The 23,489-nt window shown below is 40.9% G+C and overlaps 1 protein-coding gene across 3 annotated transcripts in view; it reads right to left on the bottom strand.

Moving 5' to 3' along the window:
- The window catches only part of SCN10A (sodium voltage-gated channel alpha subunit 10), a 100,423-nt gene that overhangs the window by 35,338 nt on the left and 41,596 nt on the right, over positions 1-23,489 (bottom strand). For 2 of the 3 annotated variants that reach the window (XM_059162051.1, XM_059162053.1), the window contains exons 11-14: positions 22,415-22,708; positions 20,049-20,160; positions 7,947-8,185; positions 5,593-5,766 (exon numbers count right to left, since the gene is read on the bottom strand). In XM_059162051.1, coding sequence (XP_059018034.1) covers positions 5,593-5,766; positions 7,947-8,185; positions 20,049-20,160; positions 22,415-22,708 — 819 coding nt within the window. The remainder of the gene's footprint in view (positions 1-5,592; positions 5,767-7,946; positions 8,186-20,048; positions 20,161-22,414; positions 22,709-23,489) is intronic. The other variant, XM_059162054.1, reaches the window with a different exon arrangement.

Raw genomic sequence — 23,489 nt, 5'->3', positions numbered from 1 at the left:
GCTAAATGTTTTGGTTAAAAGACAAAGATTGGATTGTCAGAGGTAAATAAGAATCCAAAATCTGACTGTATTCTATTTATGAGACTCATATTAAAACCCTAAAGGTATACAAAAGTCATAGAAAAAAGGATGGGTAAAGATACATCATGCAAATTCTATATCAAAGGAAAACAGAGTCTTTTAATTTTAATATGAGGCAGATGAGGTTTTTTTTTTTTTTTAGGCAAAAAACATTTTTTAGGGAGAAAGAAGGTCAATTCTTACTGATAAAAGTTTCACTTTACAGGGAAGATATAACAACTTAAAATATGTATGCATTTAATAACCCAGCTTCAAGATAGAACCATAAGGAGAAACAGACCATGCCATAATCATAGTGGGAGATATTTTTATACACTACCATCTCAGTAATTGCTAGAACAGGCAGACAAAAATAAGCAAGGATGTAGAATATTTGGACTGCACAATGAACTTTCTCTACCTGATGGATATATGCAGAGTATTGTACCCTACAACCGCAGAAGACACCTTTTCAAGTGAATAAGGAACATTTTCAACATGCTGGGCCAAAAGAAAATTACAATAAATTTCAAAGCATTGAACAAGCTGTGTATGTTCTCTTAAGTGTAATACAATTGAGCTAAAATTTGATGGCATGAAGATAACTAGAAATTAAGAACTATGCTTCTTATTAACCTTTGAGTCAAAGAAGAAATCAAATTTGAAATTAGAAAATATTTAAAACCAAATAATAAGGAAAATTCTACATATTAAAGCAGTTCTTAGAAGGAAATGAAGTCTTCATTGAATATATTGGAAAGGAAAATAGGTTGAAAATTCCATCTTAAGAAGTTAGAAAAGTGTAAAACATGTAGGACGGAGGATGTAATTAAGATAAGATGCAGGATTACTTGAAATAGAAAACATCAATGAAGGAGAAGAGACCAATGAGCTAAAAGTTGGTTCTTTGAAAAGACTAATTAAATTGAGGACCTTTGGCAAGGCTAATATAGTAACAGATGAGAGAAAGCACAAATCACCATTTTTAAGGAAAGAAAAAGGTAACATAAGTGCAGGTGATATAGACCCTTAAAATATAATGGCATAGCACACACGACTTTATGCCAAAAAATTTGAAAATTTAGATAAGGGAAATTTTTAGAAAACTATAACTTACCAAAACCAATTTGAGAAACAGAAAACCTGAGTAGTCGCACAGCCAGTAAAAAAATTAAGTCAGTCATGAAAAATTTTGACCTCAAATGGCCTCATTGGTAAATTCTACCAACCCTATCAGGAGTAAGTAATTTCAATCTTATCCAAAGACTGGGTATAGAGGAAGAGGACTTTTTCTCACCTCTTTTTATGGAAATTAGTGCAACCTTGATAGCTAGTTGCTAACACCTGGCAAGTGCAATGTAGGAAGGAAAATTATAGACCAAATATTACTCATCAATAAGGATGCAAAAATTTTAAGCAAATTATAAGAAAACTGAAACTTCCATTGTATAGAAAAATGTATCATAATCAAGTTACGTTCATCCAAGGAAGGCAATGTTAATTTTACAGCAGAAAATCAATTAATATAATGCACCACTGCAATGCATTAAAGGACAAATCATTTGATTATCTTAATACATGGAGGACAGTTGTCTGATAAAATTAAATATCCATTCCTGATAAATATACTTAAAAGAGAACTTCCTAAACCCATAAAAGTTTTGTTCTTTATCTTTAAAAAAAAAATAAACATTATACTTGGTGAAATATTGAAAGCAATCTCTTTGAGATCAGGAAAACAGCAAGGATGTCTGCTATTAACACTTTCTTTCAACAGTATACGGGTCATCTTAATCATCACAATAGTGTAGTTAAAAGAACCAAATGGAGAGGATGTGGAGAAACGGAACCCTCTTACATTGTTGGTGGGAATGCAAGTTGGTGCAGCCACTTTGGAGAACAGTGTGGAGATTCCTCAAGAAATTAAAAATAGAGCTTCCCTATGACCCTGCAATTGCACTACTGGGTATTTACCCCAAAGATACAGATGTAGTGAAAAGAAGGGCCATCTGTACCCAATGTTTATAGCAGCAATGGCCACGGTCGCCAAACTATGGAAAGAACCAAGATGCCCTTCGACAGACGAATGGATAAGGAAGATGTGGTCCATATACACTATGGAGTATTATGCCTCCATCAGAAAGGATGAATACCCAACTTTTGTAGCAACATGGACAGGACTGGAAGAGATTCTGCTGAGTGAAATAAGTCAAGCAGAGAGAGTCAATTATCATATGGTTTCACTTATTTGTGGAGCATAACAAATAGCATGGAGGACAAGGGGAGATGGAGAGGAGAAGGGAGTTGAGGGAAATTGGAAGGGGAGGTGAACCATGAGAGACTATGGACTCTGAAAAACAATCTGAGAGTTTTGAAGGGGCGGGGGGTGGGAGGTTGGGGGAACCAGGTGGCAGGTATTAGGGAGGGCACAAATTGCATGGAACACTGGGTGTGGTGCAAAAACAATGAATACTGTTATGCTGAAAAGAAATAAAAAATTAAAAGAAAAAAAAAGAAAAAAAAAGAACCAAATGGTATAAGCACTAGAAAAAAAGAAACAAAACTCATTATTTGCATATGATATGATTGTGTTAAAAAATTTGAAAGACTGTATAGATAAATCGGAATTAATGAGAAATTTCTGGATACAAAAGTACTATGTAGCAAAATGTTAATAAAAAACACTCAGAAAAAGACATTTAAAAAGAGATTTCATTTATAATAGCATAATGAACTAGAGAATATCTAGGAATAAATCTAACAAAAGATGGAGAAAATTCCTAATGGAAAAAAATTATAAAACTCTAGGGAGAGATTATACAACTATTGAAAGTTTGAAAAAAATGGAAAGTGTGCTGTTTTCATAGGTCTGAAGACTACATAATGTAAAGGTTGCATTTCTTCCTAAATTGATGTATAAATTATTACAGTCCCAATAGAAAAGAACAACAGTTTTGTGTGTATGTGGGGATGTAATTTGGCAAGTTGATTCTAAAATGAATACAGAGGTGCAGGGGCTAAGATATTCTTGAAGAAATAAGATGGGGTGGGTGACTTGCCTTATAGACACAGACATGCTCAAGGCAACTGCAGGACTTAAGACATGTGGTATTGCTAAAAGGACAGACCAGTGGATGCATGGAGCCAGGATATCAGTGATGGGAAGGGAGGCAATGCTACTTTGAAGGGAGCAAAAAGCAAAAAGGAAGACACAGCATTTTCATTTCTTCCTTCTGTCCTTATTTTCCTCCTTTCTTTCAATCAACAAGTGTTTACTGAGTTCCTACTATGTGATGGACATTGTGATAGAATAGTAGACAAGGAAACCCTGGTTTTTGTCTCACAGATGATTGCAAACTGTGTAAAACAGATTAATTTGCTGGGAGAATCCAACCTAAAATAATGTGGTCAGGAAGAACCTCTCTGAGGATGTGATGTGTGGGTTGAGCCAGGAGAAATGAGAATGAATGATCTAAGTAAAGACAGGGGAAATCATCCTGGGCTGAGGGAGTGAATGTGCAAAGGACCGGAGGCAGGAATAGTTCTGTTAAGTGTGAGGAGAGGGAGAGGAAGTCTCTTTGGCTGGAGTGAAGTGGGCAAAAGGAGATTGTTTGCAGAGGTAAGCAAGTCTTGATTTTGCCAACCTTGGAGACCATCAAAAGGACTCTGGATTTTGTCCTCAGAGCAATGGGAGACCACTGAAGACTTACTTGTAAGCAACAAAAGATGATAATACTAGGATAAACTGTGTGTCTGTGGTTGGCCAAGGGAGGTATATGGGAACTCTGTGTGCTGTCTGTTCAATTTTTATGAACAATCTGAAACTGTTCTAAGAAATAAAGTCTATTAATAAAAATGATGAAACTGACGATATGGGTTGTGTGAATTTTCTATGGTAATGTCCACAGCTCAGGGTTAGGCGCAACAGAGGGAATATTGGGTTTCAGCTTCAATATTTGATAGGGTTTTGCCAAATACAAAAATGTGAAGGGCTAGAGCCAAAAGGTGGTTGAGTTTCTTTAAAGCGTATCATAATATTGATAGACCATGTTATCAGTCACTTAATGAGGAATGGGAAGGTGGTGGAGGAGGAGGACTAATGGCTCCCAGAAAAGCATGGGGGTGGTAGCCGTGGTTAGGGAATGGTGAGATGAGCAGCGTGTCAGGATCAGGAAGGTGGGACCAGAGAGGCAAGTCCCTGGAGAATTCTGTAGGCCAAGGCTATGGAATAAACCTGCCTATTTGTAGTTGTTTGAGAATATAGGCTTCATGGAGTCAGCAAAATAAGCACGTAGATTTGAAAACACCAAGCTTGTATTTCCCCAAGTGTGCCAAAAGTGTTCATATTGTAGTAGAAAACTAACTTCAGGCCCTCCAAGGGCATAGGGAGTATGGACTCTTGCTCCCTCAATGTTTGTGCATGGGGGATCTGACATGGACCATTAATGGGTACCTGCCTCTTGACATCATTTTCTAGGTACTTAGAGAAATCTGTCTTCTAAAAATCCATTTTTCTAAAAAATCTGTCCTTCTAAATCACTAAAAAAATTGTTTTAATTCCTAACTTCTCAAGTTTCCACATTATGAGTACAGGGCTCTGTAGGCCCACTATGCCCTTTTTTCCATAGGACAATGAAAGACGTCATTTCAGACAGATGTCACCAACTGGTGGTATATGACACAAATGTGTCCCAGGATATGCTTCATTTGACTTTTAGAGTGCCTTTTAAAAAACTGGATTAGTAGCCCACATTAAAGTATCGATTTCTTGTTTCTTATGAAAAGCTGTAGACTAGGACAATAATGGATAGGGACACTTCCTTGGCATAAATCTCTGTGACTCCTATGTAAATGCCCCTCCCTGGAGTCAAGCATTGTGTTGGGTCTGCCTACCTGTGTATGTGGGACAACTATTCAGTGCCAAGATCTCTTGCTTGGCCATCTTTATATCATCATCTGCTTGATTCCTGCAGGCCTTTGAGTTTGCCATCCCAGTGCAGATAAACCAAGCCGGGGAGCTCAGTGCTGCTTTGCTGGCTGGCCCCAAGCAGACCTTCTGGCCTAGAAGTGGATGTTGTGAGATTGCTGGACATTCTCTCTTTCACTCTGTCCTCTCTCTCTCCAAAGATGGACACTGGACCTGGTTGGCTCTAAGAGAATACTGAGGATGTAATTAGCCCATCCTAACATGCCATGGTATGTCAAGGGGTTAGCTCTGTGCCTGACACATTATCAGTGCTCAAGAAACAGTAGCTGCTATGATTATCACTGTTATTGTTATTTGATAAGAGAGCAAGAGGGTACAGTTGAGGGGGACCAGGCCCAGAGTTGAGAAGTCATACCCCACTTTTGAGTAAATAAAAAGGACCGAGTCTTCAGCTTCCTGGAACCATGCCCTGCCTCCTCCACACAGGGACAGGAGAGAAAGAGATTGCTGGCTGCTGAGGTCCCCGAATGACAGCATCTGTTCCCAGAGGTGTGGCTCCATGAATGTGGAGGGAGTCTCCCCAAGTCGCCAAGAGAGAACATTACCAAGCGGAAGGTCCGCAGCACTGACAGGCTCCCCTTCTTGGCCGCACCCAACTCTATCAGGCTCACAGTGACAATGATGCAGTCAAAGATGTTCCACCTCTTCTGGAAGTAGTAGTAGGGGTCAAAGGCAATGATTTTGAAGACCATTTCAGCAGTAAAAAACACAGTAAAGACCTGTGGTTGGAAAGAAGAATCCATCTCAGTAGAGTCTGTGGAGTTAGGGGACAATGACAAGTAGGGCAACAGGGAAATGTCTAGTTTAAAATAAAATAACAAATTACTTGACTTTGTTTTCACTTAGGTTCCTAATACTCTGTGGGCTCTTGAATGACTGTGGATGGAAACACTCAATGTGACAGCACAGAGAGACTCTGGACCAGTGTTCAGGAGCTATGCATTAGAACCCAGGCTTTAGTGTTTTCATGTGAATGGTGGTAGAGGAGGAAGATCGTTAGGATAATAATTATTACATAATTATCTAAATGAGAAGTCAATCTGGTTCAGTTAGTTAAAATCTGGGATTGTGGGGCAACACAGACCCAGAGAAAAATCCAACTTAGCCATGTCCCAGCTTGTGAAAGCAGACAGAGTCAATTTCCTCATCTGTATAATGGGCATAAAATGAGAAAATGCATACACAATTCTCAGCAAAGGTCCTGGCCAATATTACCTCATTAATAAATAATAGCCGTTAAACTAGAGCAATAATAATAAGTTCTAAAAGTCTTTCAGCTCCGGGTATCTTTAGTTGTAAAAAGGGCAGGGTTCTGACACTGAGAAAGGTCAAGCCCAGGCTCAGGTCGTGGGAAAAGCAGTAGGAAAGGGAGATAAGTAGGGAAGAAGGATCGGGTGCTATTCTCTCATTTGCTCTTAGCAATGTCTATCACTGGCCTGGGAAAGAGGTGGTTGCATTGCCTTTACACAGAAGGAAAGGCTGGGAGTTTAAGTGATCCGCCTGATACCACGGACTGCAACTCTCTAATTCAAAGTGCATGAACTGAGTGCATTTTGCAGACAAGTGAGGCGTGGTGGGGTGGGCTGAGGTCCTGTGTCCTACTGGGACTGGGTCAATGGGCTCCATCCTCATGGGCTGTGCCATCTTGGGCAAGATACTCAATCTCTCTTAGTCTCAGTACCTTCTTTGGGGCTGTGAGGGTGGTGATAGCCTCACAGCATTGTTGTGTTGTAGAGATAACACTGACAAAGCACCAAACTCTGCCTGCCTTTCTTGCTTTCTTTTTAAAACATGTCACAATGCTCTGTCCCAATGGTGAAGACCTTTTTCATTTCTTGTTACAGTTCTCCAGCTGCAAAATGAGAGTGTGGGCTCTGAGGTCTCTTCTGAAAGACCTTCTGTGGTTTGTGCTGACTTCTCGGAAATAGGATTTTCCTTCTCTTTCCACTTCCCCTCTTCATATCAACTTTAAAGTAGAATGTGGCCTCTCATCCCAGGTGCTGCCAAAATATAATGGCTAGCTATGATGGTTCTATAGCATCCCAGAACCTGCTGGAATCCTTTTCACATCACTGGATTCTGGGAGAAGGAGAGCTTTCTAAGGAAGAGTAGTCACATTTTCCAGAGACTTCCTTTCTACTTAAGTCTGCAGCCCACGAGGAGTTGGAGGAGCGGGATGATCCTGGAAGACCAAATAGGCTACCTCTAGTGGGGTAGACATTGCAGTAAACATGGAGGCAGGATCCTGAGCTTGTTACCTTCTGCTTACTGTGTAGTGAAGTCCAGTATGGATTTTATCTTGTTAAAAGCAAATAATACTAAAAAGAAATAATGAAGGACAACTCAAAGTAACATCCTGTCCAAACCAGATACAAAAGGAAAGTTCTGACTCCCTAGTGCTTTGGTTACAACAGCAACCACATTTCTATGTTCCCTCCCTCCCATTGCCTTCCTCGCTCCTCCCCCACTCTGTCTGCCCTTAAATGATGCCACTGAAAAATCCACCACCATTGTGTTTTGCAGTCATAAAAGCAATAGAACTAGGAGGAAACTTTGCAAGTCCATAGGCTGTCTTTAGATGTGAAAGTGACATTTATCCTAACTCCAATGGAGATGCAGCTGTGATCCAGAGAATTCAAGCACCTGACCTAAGTTCTATAAACAGGGAGCTAGCTGCCTTTTGGTCAGGACTTTCCAGGTCCGTTTCCCTGTGCTGGTTCATCTGAAAGAAATTTGCACCAGCTCAGCCTGGCTCTCCAGGCTTGACTTCCTCTCTCAGTGCCACCACATCTCCAACACCTCCCATCTCTCCATCAACATCCATTGAATGAAGACATGCTGCCACCCCATCCAAAGCCCCCCACCACGACAGCTGGGCAAAGGCTGGCAGCACACTCACAATGTTGCCTATCTGGAGCATGGCTTCGAAGGCGGCACTCATTCCGTGGTGCTCCATGGCCATGAAGACTGTGTTCACCACAATGCACAAGGTGATGGTGAGCTCTGCAAAAGGGTCTGTCACAATCCCAAAGAGAAGTGTCTTGAGCTTCACCCACATGGGGCAGCACTCCCAGATCAAATACTTCTGAGCCAAAGTGGTCAAGCAGGGTGGGCACCTCCGTTCGGATTCCTCCAATTCTGTATCACAGGTGTGGTCAATGACAGCTGTCAGGCATGTATCCTCTTATGCTGGGAGCCCCTGGTCATCCCCTAAACCTTGTCAATACTAATACCACTGGCAGTTTCTGCCCCAGCACCCTGCTCATGACCTTTGCCTATTTTCTGAACTCCTTCATTCCAGGAAGTGCAGTCCAATCTCTGTCCCCATTCAGTCCCCCAAAGCATGGACCCTACACTTTTTAATTGCCCAACCCCCAAGTCATGTTCTTAGTTCTCCATTTACCTGGCTTAGATTTCATGTCCAGCCATCTATAAACCCCCTTGCAGACACCCTTAGTTCTCTTGCCCTTCTCCACTCCTCTCTTTCCCTGAACATGCAGATTCTTCTGCATCTATACCAACCAGGTAAACCTGGTTAGAAAAACTATACAACCATGCTGACTGGTCCCACTAGCAAGTTATGAGTCCCAGTTTGTCACAGTCCAGAAATCCTGCCATGTTTCTCCATTTCAGTCTACTCCCTCAGTCTTCCAGGCTAACATTTCTCACTTCCCCACTATCCTCCAACCTTCCCCTATCTACTTTCTCGTTGCTGACCAGCATCTTTTGATTTCCCTCAGAATATAAAATCACTCACAAAAGAACTTCCCCTTCTTCTTTTCACTGAGTTTCCAAGGAATCTACAAGTTTATCACCATGTTCTGTACCTTATTCAGCACACGAGCTCACTCTACTCCTATTTGTGTACCTGCTCAAGGCCTGTGTCATCCCCTTTCTCTGCCCTCCAGACTATTCTTATCAGCACGTGAACATGCTTTAAGTGTATCTCCACTTTTCAAAAGATAACCCTGGGACCTTTGTAATTCTTCATCTACTGTCCCCTTAGCAACAAAATTCCTTGTAAGAGTTTTCTACATTTAACTTTCTCTAATATCTCACTTCTGTTTCCTCCCTGACCCCTGGAATCAGGCTTTTTACCTCTTCCACATTCAAATAATCAATTTCTAGTTATCCCCTTACTCTGCTCTCACAGCATTTGATAGAATTTGTAATGTTCTCCTCGAAATCCCTTCCAGGACATCATAACCTCTTGGTTTTTCTCCCTTGTCAGTGACTTCTTCTCAACTTCAGTTCCTGTCTCTCCCTTTCCTGCCTCTGAATGTTGGAGATCTCAAGCATTCTCTCCTTGATATTTCTTTTTTCCCCTCTCTAGGTAATCTCCCTGAGCCCCATGGTCTTAAAAAACCATCGCTATGTTATCTGCCACCAGATTATATGTTGAGTTTCTGATCTTTTCCTTAAGCAACAGGCTCATCTCTAGCTGCTTCCATTAAAGCTCCATGTGGATGTGCAACTGGGCCACTTCAACAGAGGGCAACTATAGAGGTCTATCTATAAATGCTCCTGTAAGATACACACTCTGCAGATATGCCAGCCCACGTGGCAAGGAAAGATTCTGTCCATTGATTATATTACTACTACTATTACTACTAGAAACAACTGATAAAATCCATTTTGAAAAACAGTGAGTTTGATTTACCTACAGAAATGTTAAAAAAAAAAAAACACAACTTCATATATATGTGACCTGTGTGAGTGTGTGTGTGTGTGTGAATGCATGGAATGTAGCAAGAAGGATACATGAGAAACTGAGAGTGCACTGGGACACTGGGGAGCATCAAGTCTCTTTAGTATGAGACAGACATAGTTTTCTTTGTATATGCATCTGTAGTATTTGAATTTTTTTGCTATATATATTTTTCAAAAGAAAGGAACTTATAGAAGTAATATATGCTCCCAAATTTTGCTAAGTTTCATTTTCCTATACATAAATAAAAAATTATGTGTAATCAAATTTATCCGTGTTGTTCTTTATGTTAACTTGTTTTCATGCCTTGCATTATAAGCCATTCTCATCATAAGATTTAAAAAACACCTATTCACATTTTCTCCTAGTTCTCTTGTAGCTTTACCTTTCCCTTAAAATTTTAGTGCATTTGGGGTTTATTTTCAGTAAGGATTAAGATATTAATCCAGTTTATTTTTTCCAACCTCTGGTTATTTATAAAAATGCTGTTTATTACATAATATCTAATTTTCCAAAGGATTTGAAATTTCATTTTTGTCATAAATTATTTCCATCTATGCCCATATACTTTCATATGCAAGTGTCCATTTCTGTTCCATAGATCAAACTATTTTCACTACCACATTTTTGTAATGATTTATAATCTTTGTAAGCCTTTAAAATCTTCCAAACATTTTGTCAAATAAAGTAAAAAAAAAAAACTGAGAAAAAGTAAAGTAAAAAGTAAAGTAAAAAAAAACTGCGTCATATCATAGACAAAATGCTCATTTCATTAACATGTACGAACTTTTAAAAATCAATGAGAAAAAGACCAAACCAATAGAAAAATGATTAGTTTCTAAAAGGAAAATTCAAATGGTTTATAAATATTTGAAAAGATGTCCAATAATACTCAAAATGAAAGAAATGCAAAATAAAGCTATACTAAAATATTATTTCACGGATCAGATTTGCTAAGATAAGACAGTTTGATAATTATGTTTTGGAGGATGTGGGTTGAAAGACAGTATCATCCATTGCTCGGGTGGGTGCCAGTTGATATAGTTATACAGAGCATCCCTTGTTCAAAACTAAAAATGCTTACCCCCATGACAAAGCAATTTCACTTTGAAGCATTGAACCTATAGTGCATGTAGAAGGTGTTGTAGTGACCGTAGAATTTACTTCCCATCAAGAAGGGAATGGCTAATTAAATTATGGCACTTCTATATAACGTAATACTAACAGTTATTGGAAAATGTAAGAGTACTTACCTGGAATGATTTTCAGGATATATTCATTAAAAAAATTATGACACAGAATAGCATATGTGATATGCTACCATTTTCAAGGGAGAAGAAAGACTATATATTTTTAATTGAGCATAACAAAATATTTTTGGGAGGAAACACAAGACAACAGGTTTGGACATTTTTTCTGGAAAGGAGAGGTGGGTAGACAGAAATAATTCTCTTTTTTAAAATATGCCCTTTAGTGTGTTTTAAATCTTGTATAACATATTGCCCATTCAAACAAAAAATGTTCTAAATAAAAATTTGATAAACAGATTTTATTTAAATAATGGAGCAAAGAAAGTGTTACTCTTTCCACTTCCAGGAATCAATGAAAGCATCCAGGAGACTGAGAAATAGAAATGCAAATTCTTGCCAATGATTTTGTGGATTTGATACCAAAAGCAAAGTCCACTAAAGCAAAAGTAAAGACACAAGATGACATCAACTAAAAAGCTTCTGCGAAGGAAACCATCAACAAAAGGAAAAGGCAACTTATGGAATGAGAGAAAATTGCAAGCCATTCATCTGATAAGGAGTTAATATTCAAAATATATAAATAGCTCCTACATATCAGTAACAAAAAAATCCCCCAAATAATTTGATTTTAAGTGGGCAGAGGAACTAAGTAGACATTTTCTTTTCCAAAGAAGATGTACAAATGGCCAACAGATACATGAAAAGATGCTTATATCAGAAATCAGCAGGGAAATGCAATTAAAAAAGCAATGAGATACCACCTCACACCTGATGAGGGAGCAGGAGGCTGGCTGAGGATAAAGCAAAAGCTGGCGCCTTGCACGCCCCCTCCACCCGCTCCCCTCCATATGTGTAGCATTCCTCAGGCACCCCTGACTGCCATAAAAGGATAAATAGTTAACTTGCTGAGATCACAATCCTGCAAGACAGGAGTCTCCCTTGGTTTGCAAATGTCCTTGAGATTACAACAAAGAAGTTACCTTATCAATAGCCCAATTTCCAAAGACACAGATCTCAGTTCCTCAAGCCCTAATGTCACCCTCCCCTCCATAAAAAACTGAAGGAGGCGGAGGTAGAAGGAAAAGTAAATAAAGTTAAATTTCTTCTAAACCTAAATCTCATGAACAAGGATGCTTGATAGCAGGAATGTGACATTCCACCAGGAGACTCTCAATTGTCTTTACTTGATAGTAACAAAGCCTTCAATATCCTGATAGTATTCTTTGCCCCAATAGCCCTTCTGGACACCCCTTTGTCCTCACCTACCCAACTCCTGTGTATATAACCAACCACTCCTCACAACCCGGGGCAGCAGCTCTTCCTGCCCACGGGTCCTGTCCCTGTGCTTTAATAAACCACCATTTTGCACCAAAGATGTCTTAAGAATTCTTTCTTTAGTCATCAGCTCCGAACCTCACCCCACCGAACCTGACTTAGGTTCTGGGACTTCATCACACCTGATAAAATGGCTATCATCAAGAAGATTAAGAGACAATAAGCGTTGGCAAGGATGTGGAGAAAAGGGAACCCTGGTGTACTGCTGGTGGGGATGTAAATTAGTGCAGCCACTGTGGAAAACAGTATGGAGATTCCTCAAAACATTAAAAATAGAACTTCTATGTTAGTTCCAAAGGAAATGAAATCAGTATCTCAAAGAGACATCTGTTCTCCCCATGTTTATTGATGCACTATTCACAATAGCCAAGATATGGAACAATCTAAGTGTCCATCAATAGATGGATGGATATAGAAGATGTGAGACACACCCACCCGCCCATACACCCTCCTCACAACACGGGAATATTATTCAGCCACAAGAAAAGAAGGAAATATTGGTGTTTACCCTTAAACTTGAGGACATTATGCCAAGTGAAGTCAGTCAGACAGAACAAGGTAAATACTGATGTTACACAGTATCACTTCTACGTGGAATATTAAAAAAAAAGAGATGAACGTGTGAGGTGTGAGGGATATATTCATAACCTAGATAGGGAAAGTCTTTCACAATGTATACATGTATCAAATCATCACAATGTACACTTTCAATATTTTACAGTTCTGTCAATTATACCTCAAAAACTGAAAAAAATCTTCCAAAATAATGATAACATAAAAAAAGGATGTGCTGCCCCTCTACTTCCAGAAACCACTAAAGGCATCAAACCTGAGAGACAGAAATGCAAACTCTAATGAAACTAGAAAACATTTGTAAAAATCAAATCATAAGTTATGTGCAAAGGCTAGCAAATACAGGACAGGTCAATCAGAGTACAGGAGAATGCTCCGAAAGGACACTTGGAATGACAGCAATATAAACTGGCAAAGTATGTTTTCTAAAGCAGTTCGCACACCCTGGAGGCAAAATCAACGATCTCTAGCTGAAACAAAAGCAAGCACTTCCCTGGACCTATTCTGGCACTAAAAAGCACAGGAAGCCGTGTTGCATTAAAAATCTTGCAGATGGGCCATTGTGTCAGGATGCGCATGTCTGTGAGGCAAGACAGGAAAAAACTCTGCCTTGTAAACAGCCTTAACTGTTGCTGATCTTGAATGTCTGGGGAGACCCAGAGTCTAAGCGAATCATACACTTGCTAGCTTGGAACATGATCACAGCTCTTTCCTTGAAAGACTCCTACAGAAATTTAAGCCAGAAAGAACATCCTTCCCTTCCTTTGGCTACAATTAAAGATGCCATTTCTCCTATTAACATTCTTCACTTGTGCATCCTTTCCTGTCGCTTCAGGAATCTATTGAATATTCTCTCTTTCCTTTATCTTCAGTCTTTCCCATTGTCACAGATCCTCTCCATTAGCATGTAAATATACTTTTTAAATACTCCATACAAGAAAATAAATAAACAATGCTACTTACACCCTGGTGATGTTTTACTATCTCCTCCCTTTGGCAGGCAAACTTTTGAAAACGTTGTCTATAAACAATATATCCTTCTCCTCCCACCACATCTCCCTTCTTCAACCTCCTCCCATACCCTGCAAATCCTCACTTCTTAGATCACCGAAGACATCCCTATAACCAAAGCCCCTGGACTCTTTTCAGACTTAATCTTATTTGATTTTTCTACAGCATCTTTTGCTGCTTTTGACTTGTCTATTCTTCCTGAAGGAATTCAGACCCCAGGTCTGTGTTGTATTCTTCTGGGTCTTCTCCTATTTCTGGACATTCCTTCTCAGCTTCGTCTGCTGAATTTGTCTCTTCTGCTCAATCACTAAACATTATAGTTTTCTTAGAAATCTGTCCCAGGTCTTCTCTTCTTACTCAATTCTTGTGTCATCTTATCCACTTGCACCTTTGCAAAATTGTCTACATTCAAACAGCTTTTAAATATGTATTTCTAGGTCATCTTCATCTTCTAAGTTCTAGACCCATTTATTGCAAATCTGACTTCCTCCTGGAAATTCTTACCTGAATGCCCCAACCTGAAACCTGCTATATCCTTCCTCCTGGAAATTCTTACCTGAATGCCCCATACCTGAAACCTGCTATATCCCAGACTCAACTCATGATCTTCCCTCTCATCTTTCCCCAGTGAATCTGAAGGAGCAGGAGGCTGGCTGAGGACAAAGCAAAAGCTGGCGCCTTGCACCCCCCCTTCACCTGCTCCCCTCCATATGTGTAGCATTCCTCAGGCACCGCTGACTGCCATAAAACGATAAATAGTTAACTTGCAGAGATCACAGTCCTGCAAGGTAGGAGTCTCCCCTGGTTTGCAAATATCCTTGAGATTTACAACAAAGAAGTTACCTTATCAATAGCCCTAATGTCACCCTCCCCTCCATGAGAAACGGAAGGAGGCGGAGGTAGAAGGAAAAGTAAATAAAGTTAAATTTCTTTTAAACCTAAATCTCATTAACAGGGATGCTTGATAGCAGGAATGTAACATTCCACCAGGAGACTCCCAATTGTGTTCAAACTATCAATCAATAAGCTCAGCCCCACCCGAAACTTGTTTGTATCTGTCTATAAAAATCCTGTACCGACCCAGCTCTGGACCTCTTGGTGTTATCGGCAACGAGCGCTGCAGAGGTCCAGGTTCAAACCTGCAATAAACGACCCTTGCTGATTGGCTTTGACTCACGTCTCTGGTGGTCTTTTAAGGTGGGGGTAATATTCAATTGGCATTTCAAATCCCACTAAAGTATTCCTTTTACAAGCTGTTGCACCAGTATCCCTTCAGTTGCTTATGCCAGAAACATGTGACCCACCGAGTCCTGAATCTTAGGTCCCTGGGATAGCTCTTAATCCTCCCAATTCCTACCACTCTTACTGTTACCACCACAGAGTCCAGGCACTGCCATCTCTCAGCTGGTTTCCTCCCAACTGGTTTCCTTGCCAACACTCTTCCCCTTTTAATTCCATTCCCTACGCGAATTCAGAGTAACCTTTACAAAATGCAAATGTAGCTCCCTTGCCTCCAATCATTTAATGGCACCTTACTGCTCTTAGGATGAAGCCCCAAATCCTTAATTTGGTATAGGAAATTCTGTGGGTTTGGCCCCAGTCCATCTCTCCAGCCTTATTTTGAGCCCCTTTCCTCCTTGCTCTCTGTGCTTCCACCAACCACATCAGGCTTTTTCATTTCTTTAAATACTAAGCTCTCTTCTGCTTCAGAGATTTTGCTGTCCTTTCTGCTTGGAATACTTCCCTAACTCCAGGCTAAACTTACCATATTTCCTTTAGCATCCTGTACTTCTCCTTCGAGACACTCAGCACACTGGTAATAACTTATTCCAAGTCCCTGTCTCCTACTCAGCATGAGGGTAGAGACTGGGCTGTGTTGACTGCTATGCCCCTGCTTCTGGTCTAGTCTGGACAACTGTCCAATCTTAGCTTGTGTGCAAACATTGATGGTTCATGTGCCCTGAGCTCAGTGAATTGCCAAATTCTTATTGGGTTGGGCCAAACTTTCTCAGGCACAATCACTCCCAAAGAGGTGGCCTCTGTAAATTCCAACACAACTTGGACAATGCCAAGTACCCTTCATATATTGTGAGTGTTGTGGGTATAATGTCCGACCAGAGAAGATCAGAAGTCATCTGCACTATGCTCAAGCAACTTTGACCTCTTTGCCCTAATCTGAAGTTGTCTTTACCCAGATTGTCTTAAAAATATCAGTGAGTCTCCTGCTTTTCCTAGTCTATTCTTCCTTGAGAGGAAGTCTGTCCTACCTCAGGATATCTGACCATTCCTTATTCTCTTCCTATCTATCAGTTCAGGTCATTATAATAAGCATCACCCCCAAATGTCACCTTTGTGTGTCACTCTCATTAACCATTCATTCAACAACTGTTTGTTGAATGTCTACTGTATGCCAAGCACTGCTCTTTCAGGTTCTGGAATCTAACCATGAATGGAACAGGTACATCTCTGCCCTCGTTTACTACTGAGTAAATAAGAATAGCCAACATCTGCTGAACATTTACTAAGTGCCAGTTGTGGATCTAGACCCTTTACTTATGCTAACTCACTTAATCCTCAAAAAACATTACAAGATAAGTACATTTTCACTATTTTACAGGTGAGGCAATTGAAGCATAGAACAGTTAATGGAGATCCAAAGTTGCACAGCCTACCCTGCATGGCAGAGCCAGGAAACAAACCCAGGCAGTCTAGCTCCAAGGTCTATGTTCTGAACTATCATGCTCTGTTGCTTCTCATCAATTCTGAGACCTCTTTTGTTCTAACCTGGGTTGGGATGTGTTTGGAACACTGTTTTAGTTAATTCTTGTCTCTTTCCTGCAAAATACATTGCATGTGACATTCATCTGTCTGGAACTCTCTCCCCTACTCTCTTTTAAGTCTGAATCCCTTACTTCATTCAGATTTCTGGTCTCCTTAGGGAGAATGGCTTTTTGCATCCACCTTATCTGAAATAGCCCCTCTGTAGTCCTATCATTCCTATCTCCTTCCCTACTTTATTTTTTCCCCTACTTCTTATCATTACCTGAAAATCTATTTTTTAAAAATTTTCTGTATGCTCTGGCTCCCAGAATGTAAATTCCATGTGTACTGGCTTCTATCTTGTTCACCACTGAATTCCCAGCACCAGAATAATGCCAGACATAAAGCAGGTGCTGAATAAATGGTTGTTGAAGAGTAAATAAATGAAAAAAAAAAAAAAGAGGAAGAGGAAGCTTGAAAGTTTTGGGAAATAAATGAAGAAGCAAGCTGTTTGTATTTAACATTAACTGTTTGATGGCTAATAGCAAAAAGAAAAAAGAATCCAAGCAACTCACCAGGCCAGCAAAAAATTACAGGCATAGCAGCATGTTAACATCCTATGCAGCCATCAAAAATGCTAGGCATATTCAAATTAAAACCACATTGAGATATCACCTTACACCAGTTAGAATGGTCAAAATTAGCAAGACAGGAAACAACATGTGTTGGAGAGGATGTGGAGAAAGGGGAACCCTCTTACACTATTGGTGGGAATGCAAGTTGGTGCAGCCACTTTGGAGAACAGTGTGGAGATTCCTCAAGAAATTAAAAATAGAACTTCCCTATGACCGTGCAATTGCACTACTGGGTATTGACCCCAAAGATACAGATGTAGTGAAAAGAAGGGCCATCTGTACCCCAATCAATGTTCATAGCAGCAATGGCCACGGTCGCCAAACTGTGGAAAGAACCAAGATGCCCTTCAACGGACGAATGGATAAGAAAGATGTGGTCCATATACACTATGGAGTATTATGCCTCCATCAGAAAGGATGAATACCCAACTTTTGTAGCAACATGGATGGGACTGGAAGAGATTCTGCTGAGTGAAATAAGTCAAGCAGAGAGAGTCAATTATCATATGGTTTCACTTATTTGTGGAGCATAAAATATAGCATGGAGGACAAGGGGAAATGGAGAGGAGAAGGGAGTTGAGGGAAATTGGAAGGGGAGGAGAACCATGAGAGACTATGGTCTCTGAAAAACAATCTGAGGGGTTTGAAGTGGCGGGGGGGGGGGGGTGGGAGGTTGGGATACCAGGTGGTGGGTATTATAGAGGGCATGGATTGCATGGAGCACTGGGTGTGGTGCAAAAATAATGAATACTGTTATGCTGAAAATAAATAAAAAATAAATTTAAAAAAATGAATAATATACTACATATTCTGCACTTTTTCCACTTTATGTTTCTGAGAATTGCTTATACTGATACATGTTTATTTTGTTTTTCATTTTCACTGCTATAGTGTAAGATTCCATTGTATGAATAAAGTGTTTTTGTTTTTTTTCATTTCTCTGGAAACAAAAACTGGAAAAAATATTATGATATTTTATTTCAGAATAAATTATTCTTAACAGAAAAAAAAATGCTAGGCATACAGACTCTATTACAATGAAAGTGATTTTGGAGGGGCAGGGGATGGGAGGTTGGGTGAGCCTGGTAGTAGGTATTAAGGAGGGCACATATTGCATGGAACACTGGGTGTGGTGCATAAACAATGAATTCTGGAACACTGAAAACAAATTTTAAAAATAAATAAAAATTAAAGAAAAGTGATTTTAAAATAATGATCAATGAGGGAAAATAATGAGAAAGAATATGTACAATATGTACACATGGTTTTTACTGAAATGTGTACACATTTCCCAAAACACAAACTCATGTATGCAAGAAATGTAACTTAAAGGTTCCCCCTCCATAATTGAGTTCAATATATACTGCAAGTCCCCAACCTGGGAATCTTGTTTTAGTTAATTCAATATCTGCTACTACTTCGCTATCTGAAGTTGTGTCTGAGTTCTGGAGGGCCCAGGGTTCACCAACAGTGGACTGCTGAGCTGGTCCTTGGTCATTGTCAGGTGTATTTTACAAGTCATTGTAGTTCCCATGTGGTCTCTGATGGGAGAGTCACCAAGATGGCCGTTCCTTCTTTGCCTCTCGCTCACTTCCTTCTCCAGCCCTCCAGCTACTCTCCTGCCATGCAGGCCACAGGGCACTCTCTGGGGCTGCCTCAGGCCCTCTCTACACAAGTGGGTTATCTGCCTGTTCTACTGTACAGTTTCTATGCCATATTGGGTATGTGGGTCTTTTCCCAAGACTTGCCACCCCTGGCTTCACCTAGAAAGTAAGGTATAGATTGGTTCTGTTTTCAAATCCCTCAAACTTTTGTTTTTTCTTTTTTTGTTTCATCATGCCCTTCCTCACAGTTAGGATTCAGTCCAGGACTGGAAGGAGAGCACACAGAGAGCCCTTTCTCAGAAACACACCAGCATCCAAGCTTCCTCTCCCTCCCTCAGCCCAGTACATGTTAAATTTGTCTAGGGGAGGCAAGTAACTGGACAGGATGAAGGCCATATTTTCCATACCCCGAGGCAAAATAAAGGGTGGATAAGAAGACAGGCCTTATACTCAGGGTCAGGAGGATGCAGTCATGCTTTTGGGGAACTTGAGTGTCAGGTGGTCGTGAACAAGTGCCACTTTTCTTCCAGCTTCTGTTTTGGTGTAAGCAATCGGAATACAACCCTTAGGAGGCTAAGTGGATTCCCATCTGATTGATGGAGCCCTGAATTAACAAGAATTTAGTTAAATTGACTGATTAATTTACTTAAGTCATCTTCCAATGTTTAGCATAATGGGGGTTTGAGATAAAAATTAAATTATAATCATAAAATTACAACCATGAAAAATGACAGGATAATTTTGCTGTATTTAAAAATCAAAGACTGTAAGTTTTCTTGCATACCTGAGGTAGCTTGAAATTCTCTGGTGCCTGCCAGATCACTTTCTCAAATTTAGTTTTGTGAATGCATATGAAAAAGATGTAAATTTGAACAAGAGATGAAACTAGGGCATTAAAAACTCATTGGATCCTATTGTTTTTGAAAAAGTTGTCCATATTCTTAAAAAAACACACATTGATAAAGGACGATGGGATAAAGGGCATAAAAAGGATACTAAAAGTATTTAGGATCCCAGGACACAGATGGGTGACATCTTTGACACAGGTTTGGAACATCTCCTCTGCTGCTCAAATGCAGACTCACTGTAGCACCATGGATGGATGTTCAAATGAGTGATACTTACCCTCAAGGACAGAGGTCATGATGCTGACAACACTCATTGCCCTTTTGGCTCTGAAAGGTTCATCCAAATATTCTGCTGATAAAAAAGTCTTCTTCTGTCCTGCATCAAATGCCTGCTGGGACACAAACAATCAGGATACTCCCCCAACCTGAAGTCATCAGTGGAAAAGACAGGTCACTCAGCCTCTTACTGGCCAGTCTTTTGTGGTCACAAGTTGCCTGGTGAAGCTATGATCCTCTACAGTTATGCTTTGGGAAATGGGACTGCTTCTCAAACTTGGGATAAGAGCGTAGGCATGAAGATCAGAGTCTATGCTTGTAGCTAACACTATAATCTGGGCTCACCTGAAGCTAGGTGCAAGCAGAGTCTAGGTTTTTAACTAACACTATAACATGGGCTCACCTGAGGCTCTGCAAACTCCTGCCTGAGGACAGGCCCTTGGGCTCCAGAGTGAGAGCTGCAAGAGTGGAGGACCGGGCAGTCATTCCAAGACTTTGTCTCTGCTGTGCATATGGGGTTCACAAAGAATTCCTCTCCAGGACAGGCTTTCTTGACCTCCTTTCTAATAGGCTCATTACTCTCCCAGCATACAACCCAGTTCCAAACTCCACACAGTCCTTTTCTTTCTAAGGAAACATTTGTGTGTCTTGATTCTCCAGTGTTCGTTGTCTGACACAATCCTTTGAGCCTTTCCTCTTCGGGTCTTCACTGGAAGTTACATCTGGGTTCTGTGCCCCTAAGTTTAGTCACACACTACCCTGGATATAGGGAATCCTGCGCCCACAGCAGCTGATTCAGCGCTGCACACCCATTCCGAATCCAAATCTGACAAGCATTTATTGAGCACCTCCCATAGATGAAGCTCATAGGTTTACAGTAGAAAGTGCCTTAATACATATAAAGAACATTCAGAAAGTTTTCGATGATGAGAGCTCAACAAGAGATGCTAAAGCTATTGTTATTTGTCAGTTACCTGTGTACCAATGCAGGCACTTTATGATTCTATTTAACCCTTCAGGTACTTAGAAACTTTTTAAATGGGAGACATGGGGGATTGAAGAATTTAAGGGACTTGTTACAGGTGTCTCAGCTGGTAAGTGACACACCTGTCATTGAAACCCACTTCCATGTGACACAGAACAGCCTAAAGAGTTAATCTTGCACTAGCCAAGTAATTTAATTAAAATGAATCAAAAGTCAGAATATCTCAGAGAGTTAGTAATCTAGGGAGAAATTCTTTAATGAGGTGCTTTCTGTACAAGCAGCATCACCCTGGCCCTCCCGTTCTGGTTAGGTTTGTCCAATGCGAGGCACACACAGAAGATCAGAGTCTGGAAGGAGAGAGGAGTAGGCTGTCACCTGGCTTCTTCCTTGCTAAGCTGTGGCTGGGTAGTGGCTGTGATCTTCCACCTGGTTCACAAGTTCTGCTGGGCCACCCAGTTCTTGCTGGTCCTTCCTCTCACCTCTTCAGCCTGAGCATGTAACAGCTCTCCCTTATTGCTCATCTCTAGGTGTTTCCCTGTCCCTCCTTATTCTGAGCCCAGCACACACCTCTGTAAATGCTTCAATAAACTCTCCCCACTTGCCCATTGGAATGGTTCATCTGTGTCTAGCTGGGATCACATGGCATCCAGTCAGAGATGGAGCTAAGGTAACCTGGTAGGACTTATCCAAGTCGCAGAGCCATACATGGTCAGTTTACAAGTCTGTTTGCGACTTCTCTGTGTCCCTGGCTAGACAGAGAGGGCAAATGAAAAACACTAGAAGCATCATTACTGAAACTAAAGGGAGAGTTCAAATTAAATCACAGCTCTCAATTTAATAAGGAGTCCCTGGTTTGCTATTGTACTCTGCCATTATTCTACTAAGAGTGCTTGCCAGTTAGTCGCTGTTGCCTAATTTGTACATTTTGGCAAGTTATTGCTTCTCTGAGTAAAGCAAGGAATACTTTGCCTTTATTAATATCTGTGCAGGGCCCCTACCAGAATTTCACTGGATCCCATGTGCTAAGCCCAGCATAATTTGCACAGAGCTACAGGCAGAAAAAGAACTTTCCATTTTTCTCATATTCATGTCTCTAAAGCAGTGATAGTGAGTGGGGGCAGAGGAATACTGAAAAAAAAGGGGGGGGATCAATTGGGAAGTAATTAGTATTTATGTACAGCAGAGTAAACCAGAGAACCTGTTTGACCTCAGGTAAACCCAACCCCTCTCTCTGGCTCTCACCTTCCCTGCCTGTAAAATGAGGGTAGCTGGGAAATGTTGGACAGAGTGTTGCCTAAAGGACCCTTCCATGGGTGACACTCAGGGTTTCTTGGCCTCTACGTGGAGGGAAGCCCAAGAGTCTGGAACATTGACAAACTTACCGAGACTTCGATGCCCCCTGGGGCAAGCTCACCAGTGGACATTGTGGAGTGTCGGTCTTCTCCATGTCCTGGCCCAGGGTTAGAGGATTGAGGCAGTGGACTCCTAAGGAGGGGGCCTTGCTGGCCAACACCCCCCCCCAGCAGCAGGGAGCCCCGATGACTCTCACGGTCTCCAGGAAAAACTCCATCTTCTGTGACTCCATCAGGGAATGAGGTATCCGGGCAAGGGGCACGGAAATGGAACACACTCCCATGGCTAGCCCGGCGTCTCCCAGAGGTGAGGCCTAGGAAAGACTGGGTATTGCCCCAGAGGAGCAAGAAATAAAGGCAGGCTGGAAGCTCAGCTTGCTGGCAAATCTGGAACCCAATACTTCCTCCACCCACTCCCTTTCCCCTGCCCTTATTCTCATGAACTTTCAGAAGAAACCTAAAGACACAGATCTAAGCATAGTCAAGGTAAACATGGGAAGAGAATGAGGGAGAAGAATATTTTTGACATAGCCTGGGAAAAGGCCAGGAGAGGTGAGAGATTATAGGGTGCTTAAGACCAGCAAAGAGGTCATGACAGCCAAGAATGTCAGAAGACAACCTTGTCACCCAAAGGGATTAGTCTTCACCAGCATGTGCCATGCTGCTGGACAAAGCTGTCTTAAATTCCTTGTTCCACATGTAAAGCTGAGACCTGAGGAGATTATTATGCAAGCCTGGTAAATGGTTGTTGAATGAACAAGAGTATTTTATTGTCTGAAAATTAGGTTCTGCAATTCATTAGATCCAGCATATATAAACCTGAGAGTTTGTGTTGCAAAGGAGACAAGAGCTTTGTAATGTAATGAGTTTCAAGGATCCCTTGAGGCAAACTTTGAAATGGGGAGATTGAAGGGAGAGTTACAGCCTAATTTCCTGGAAGAATAATGCCATTCCTCCAAATCAATAAACATTTTCCATCAAAATCTACCACTGAGGGAACGATGAGGCTTCGAGTTTCCAGAGGAAAGGAGCTAATTCACAGGCCCAGAGCCCCTGGAGATTGGGTTGGGTAGTACCCATAACCACCGTGGGAACTTGACCATAA

This window comes from Mustela lutreola, chromosome 2, assembly GCF_030435805.1.
Source record: "Mustela lutreola isolate mMusLut2 chromosome 2, mMusLut2.pri, whole genome shotgun sequence".
NCBI classification, from domain to species: domain Eukaryota; kingdom Metazoa; phylum Chordata; class Mammalia; order Carnivora; family Mustelidae; genus Mustela; species Mustela lutreola.
The sequence above is the reverse complement of the archived record's forward strand: the minus strand, read 5'-3'. Positions and strand labels throughout refer to the sequence as shown.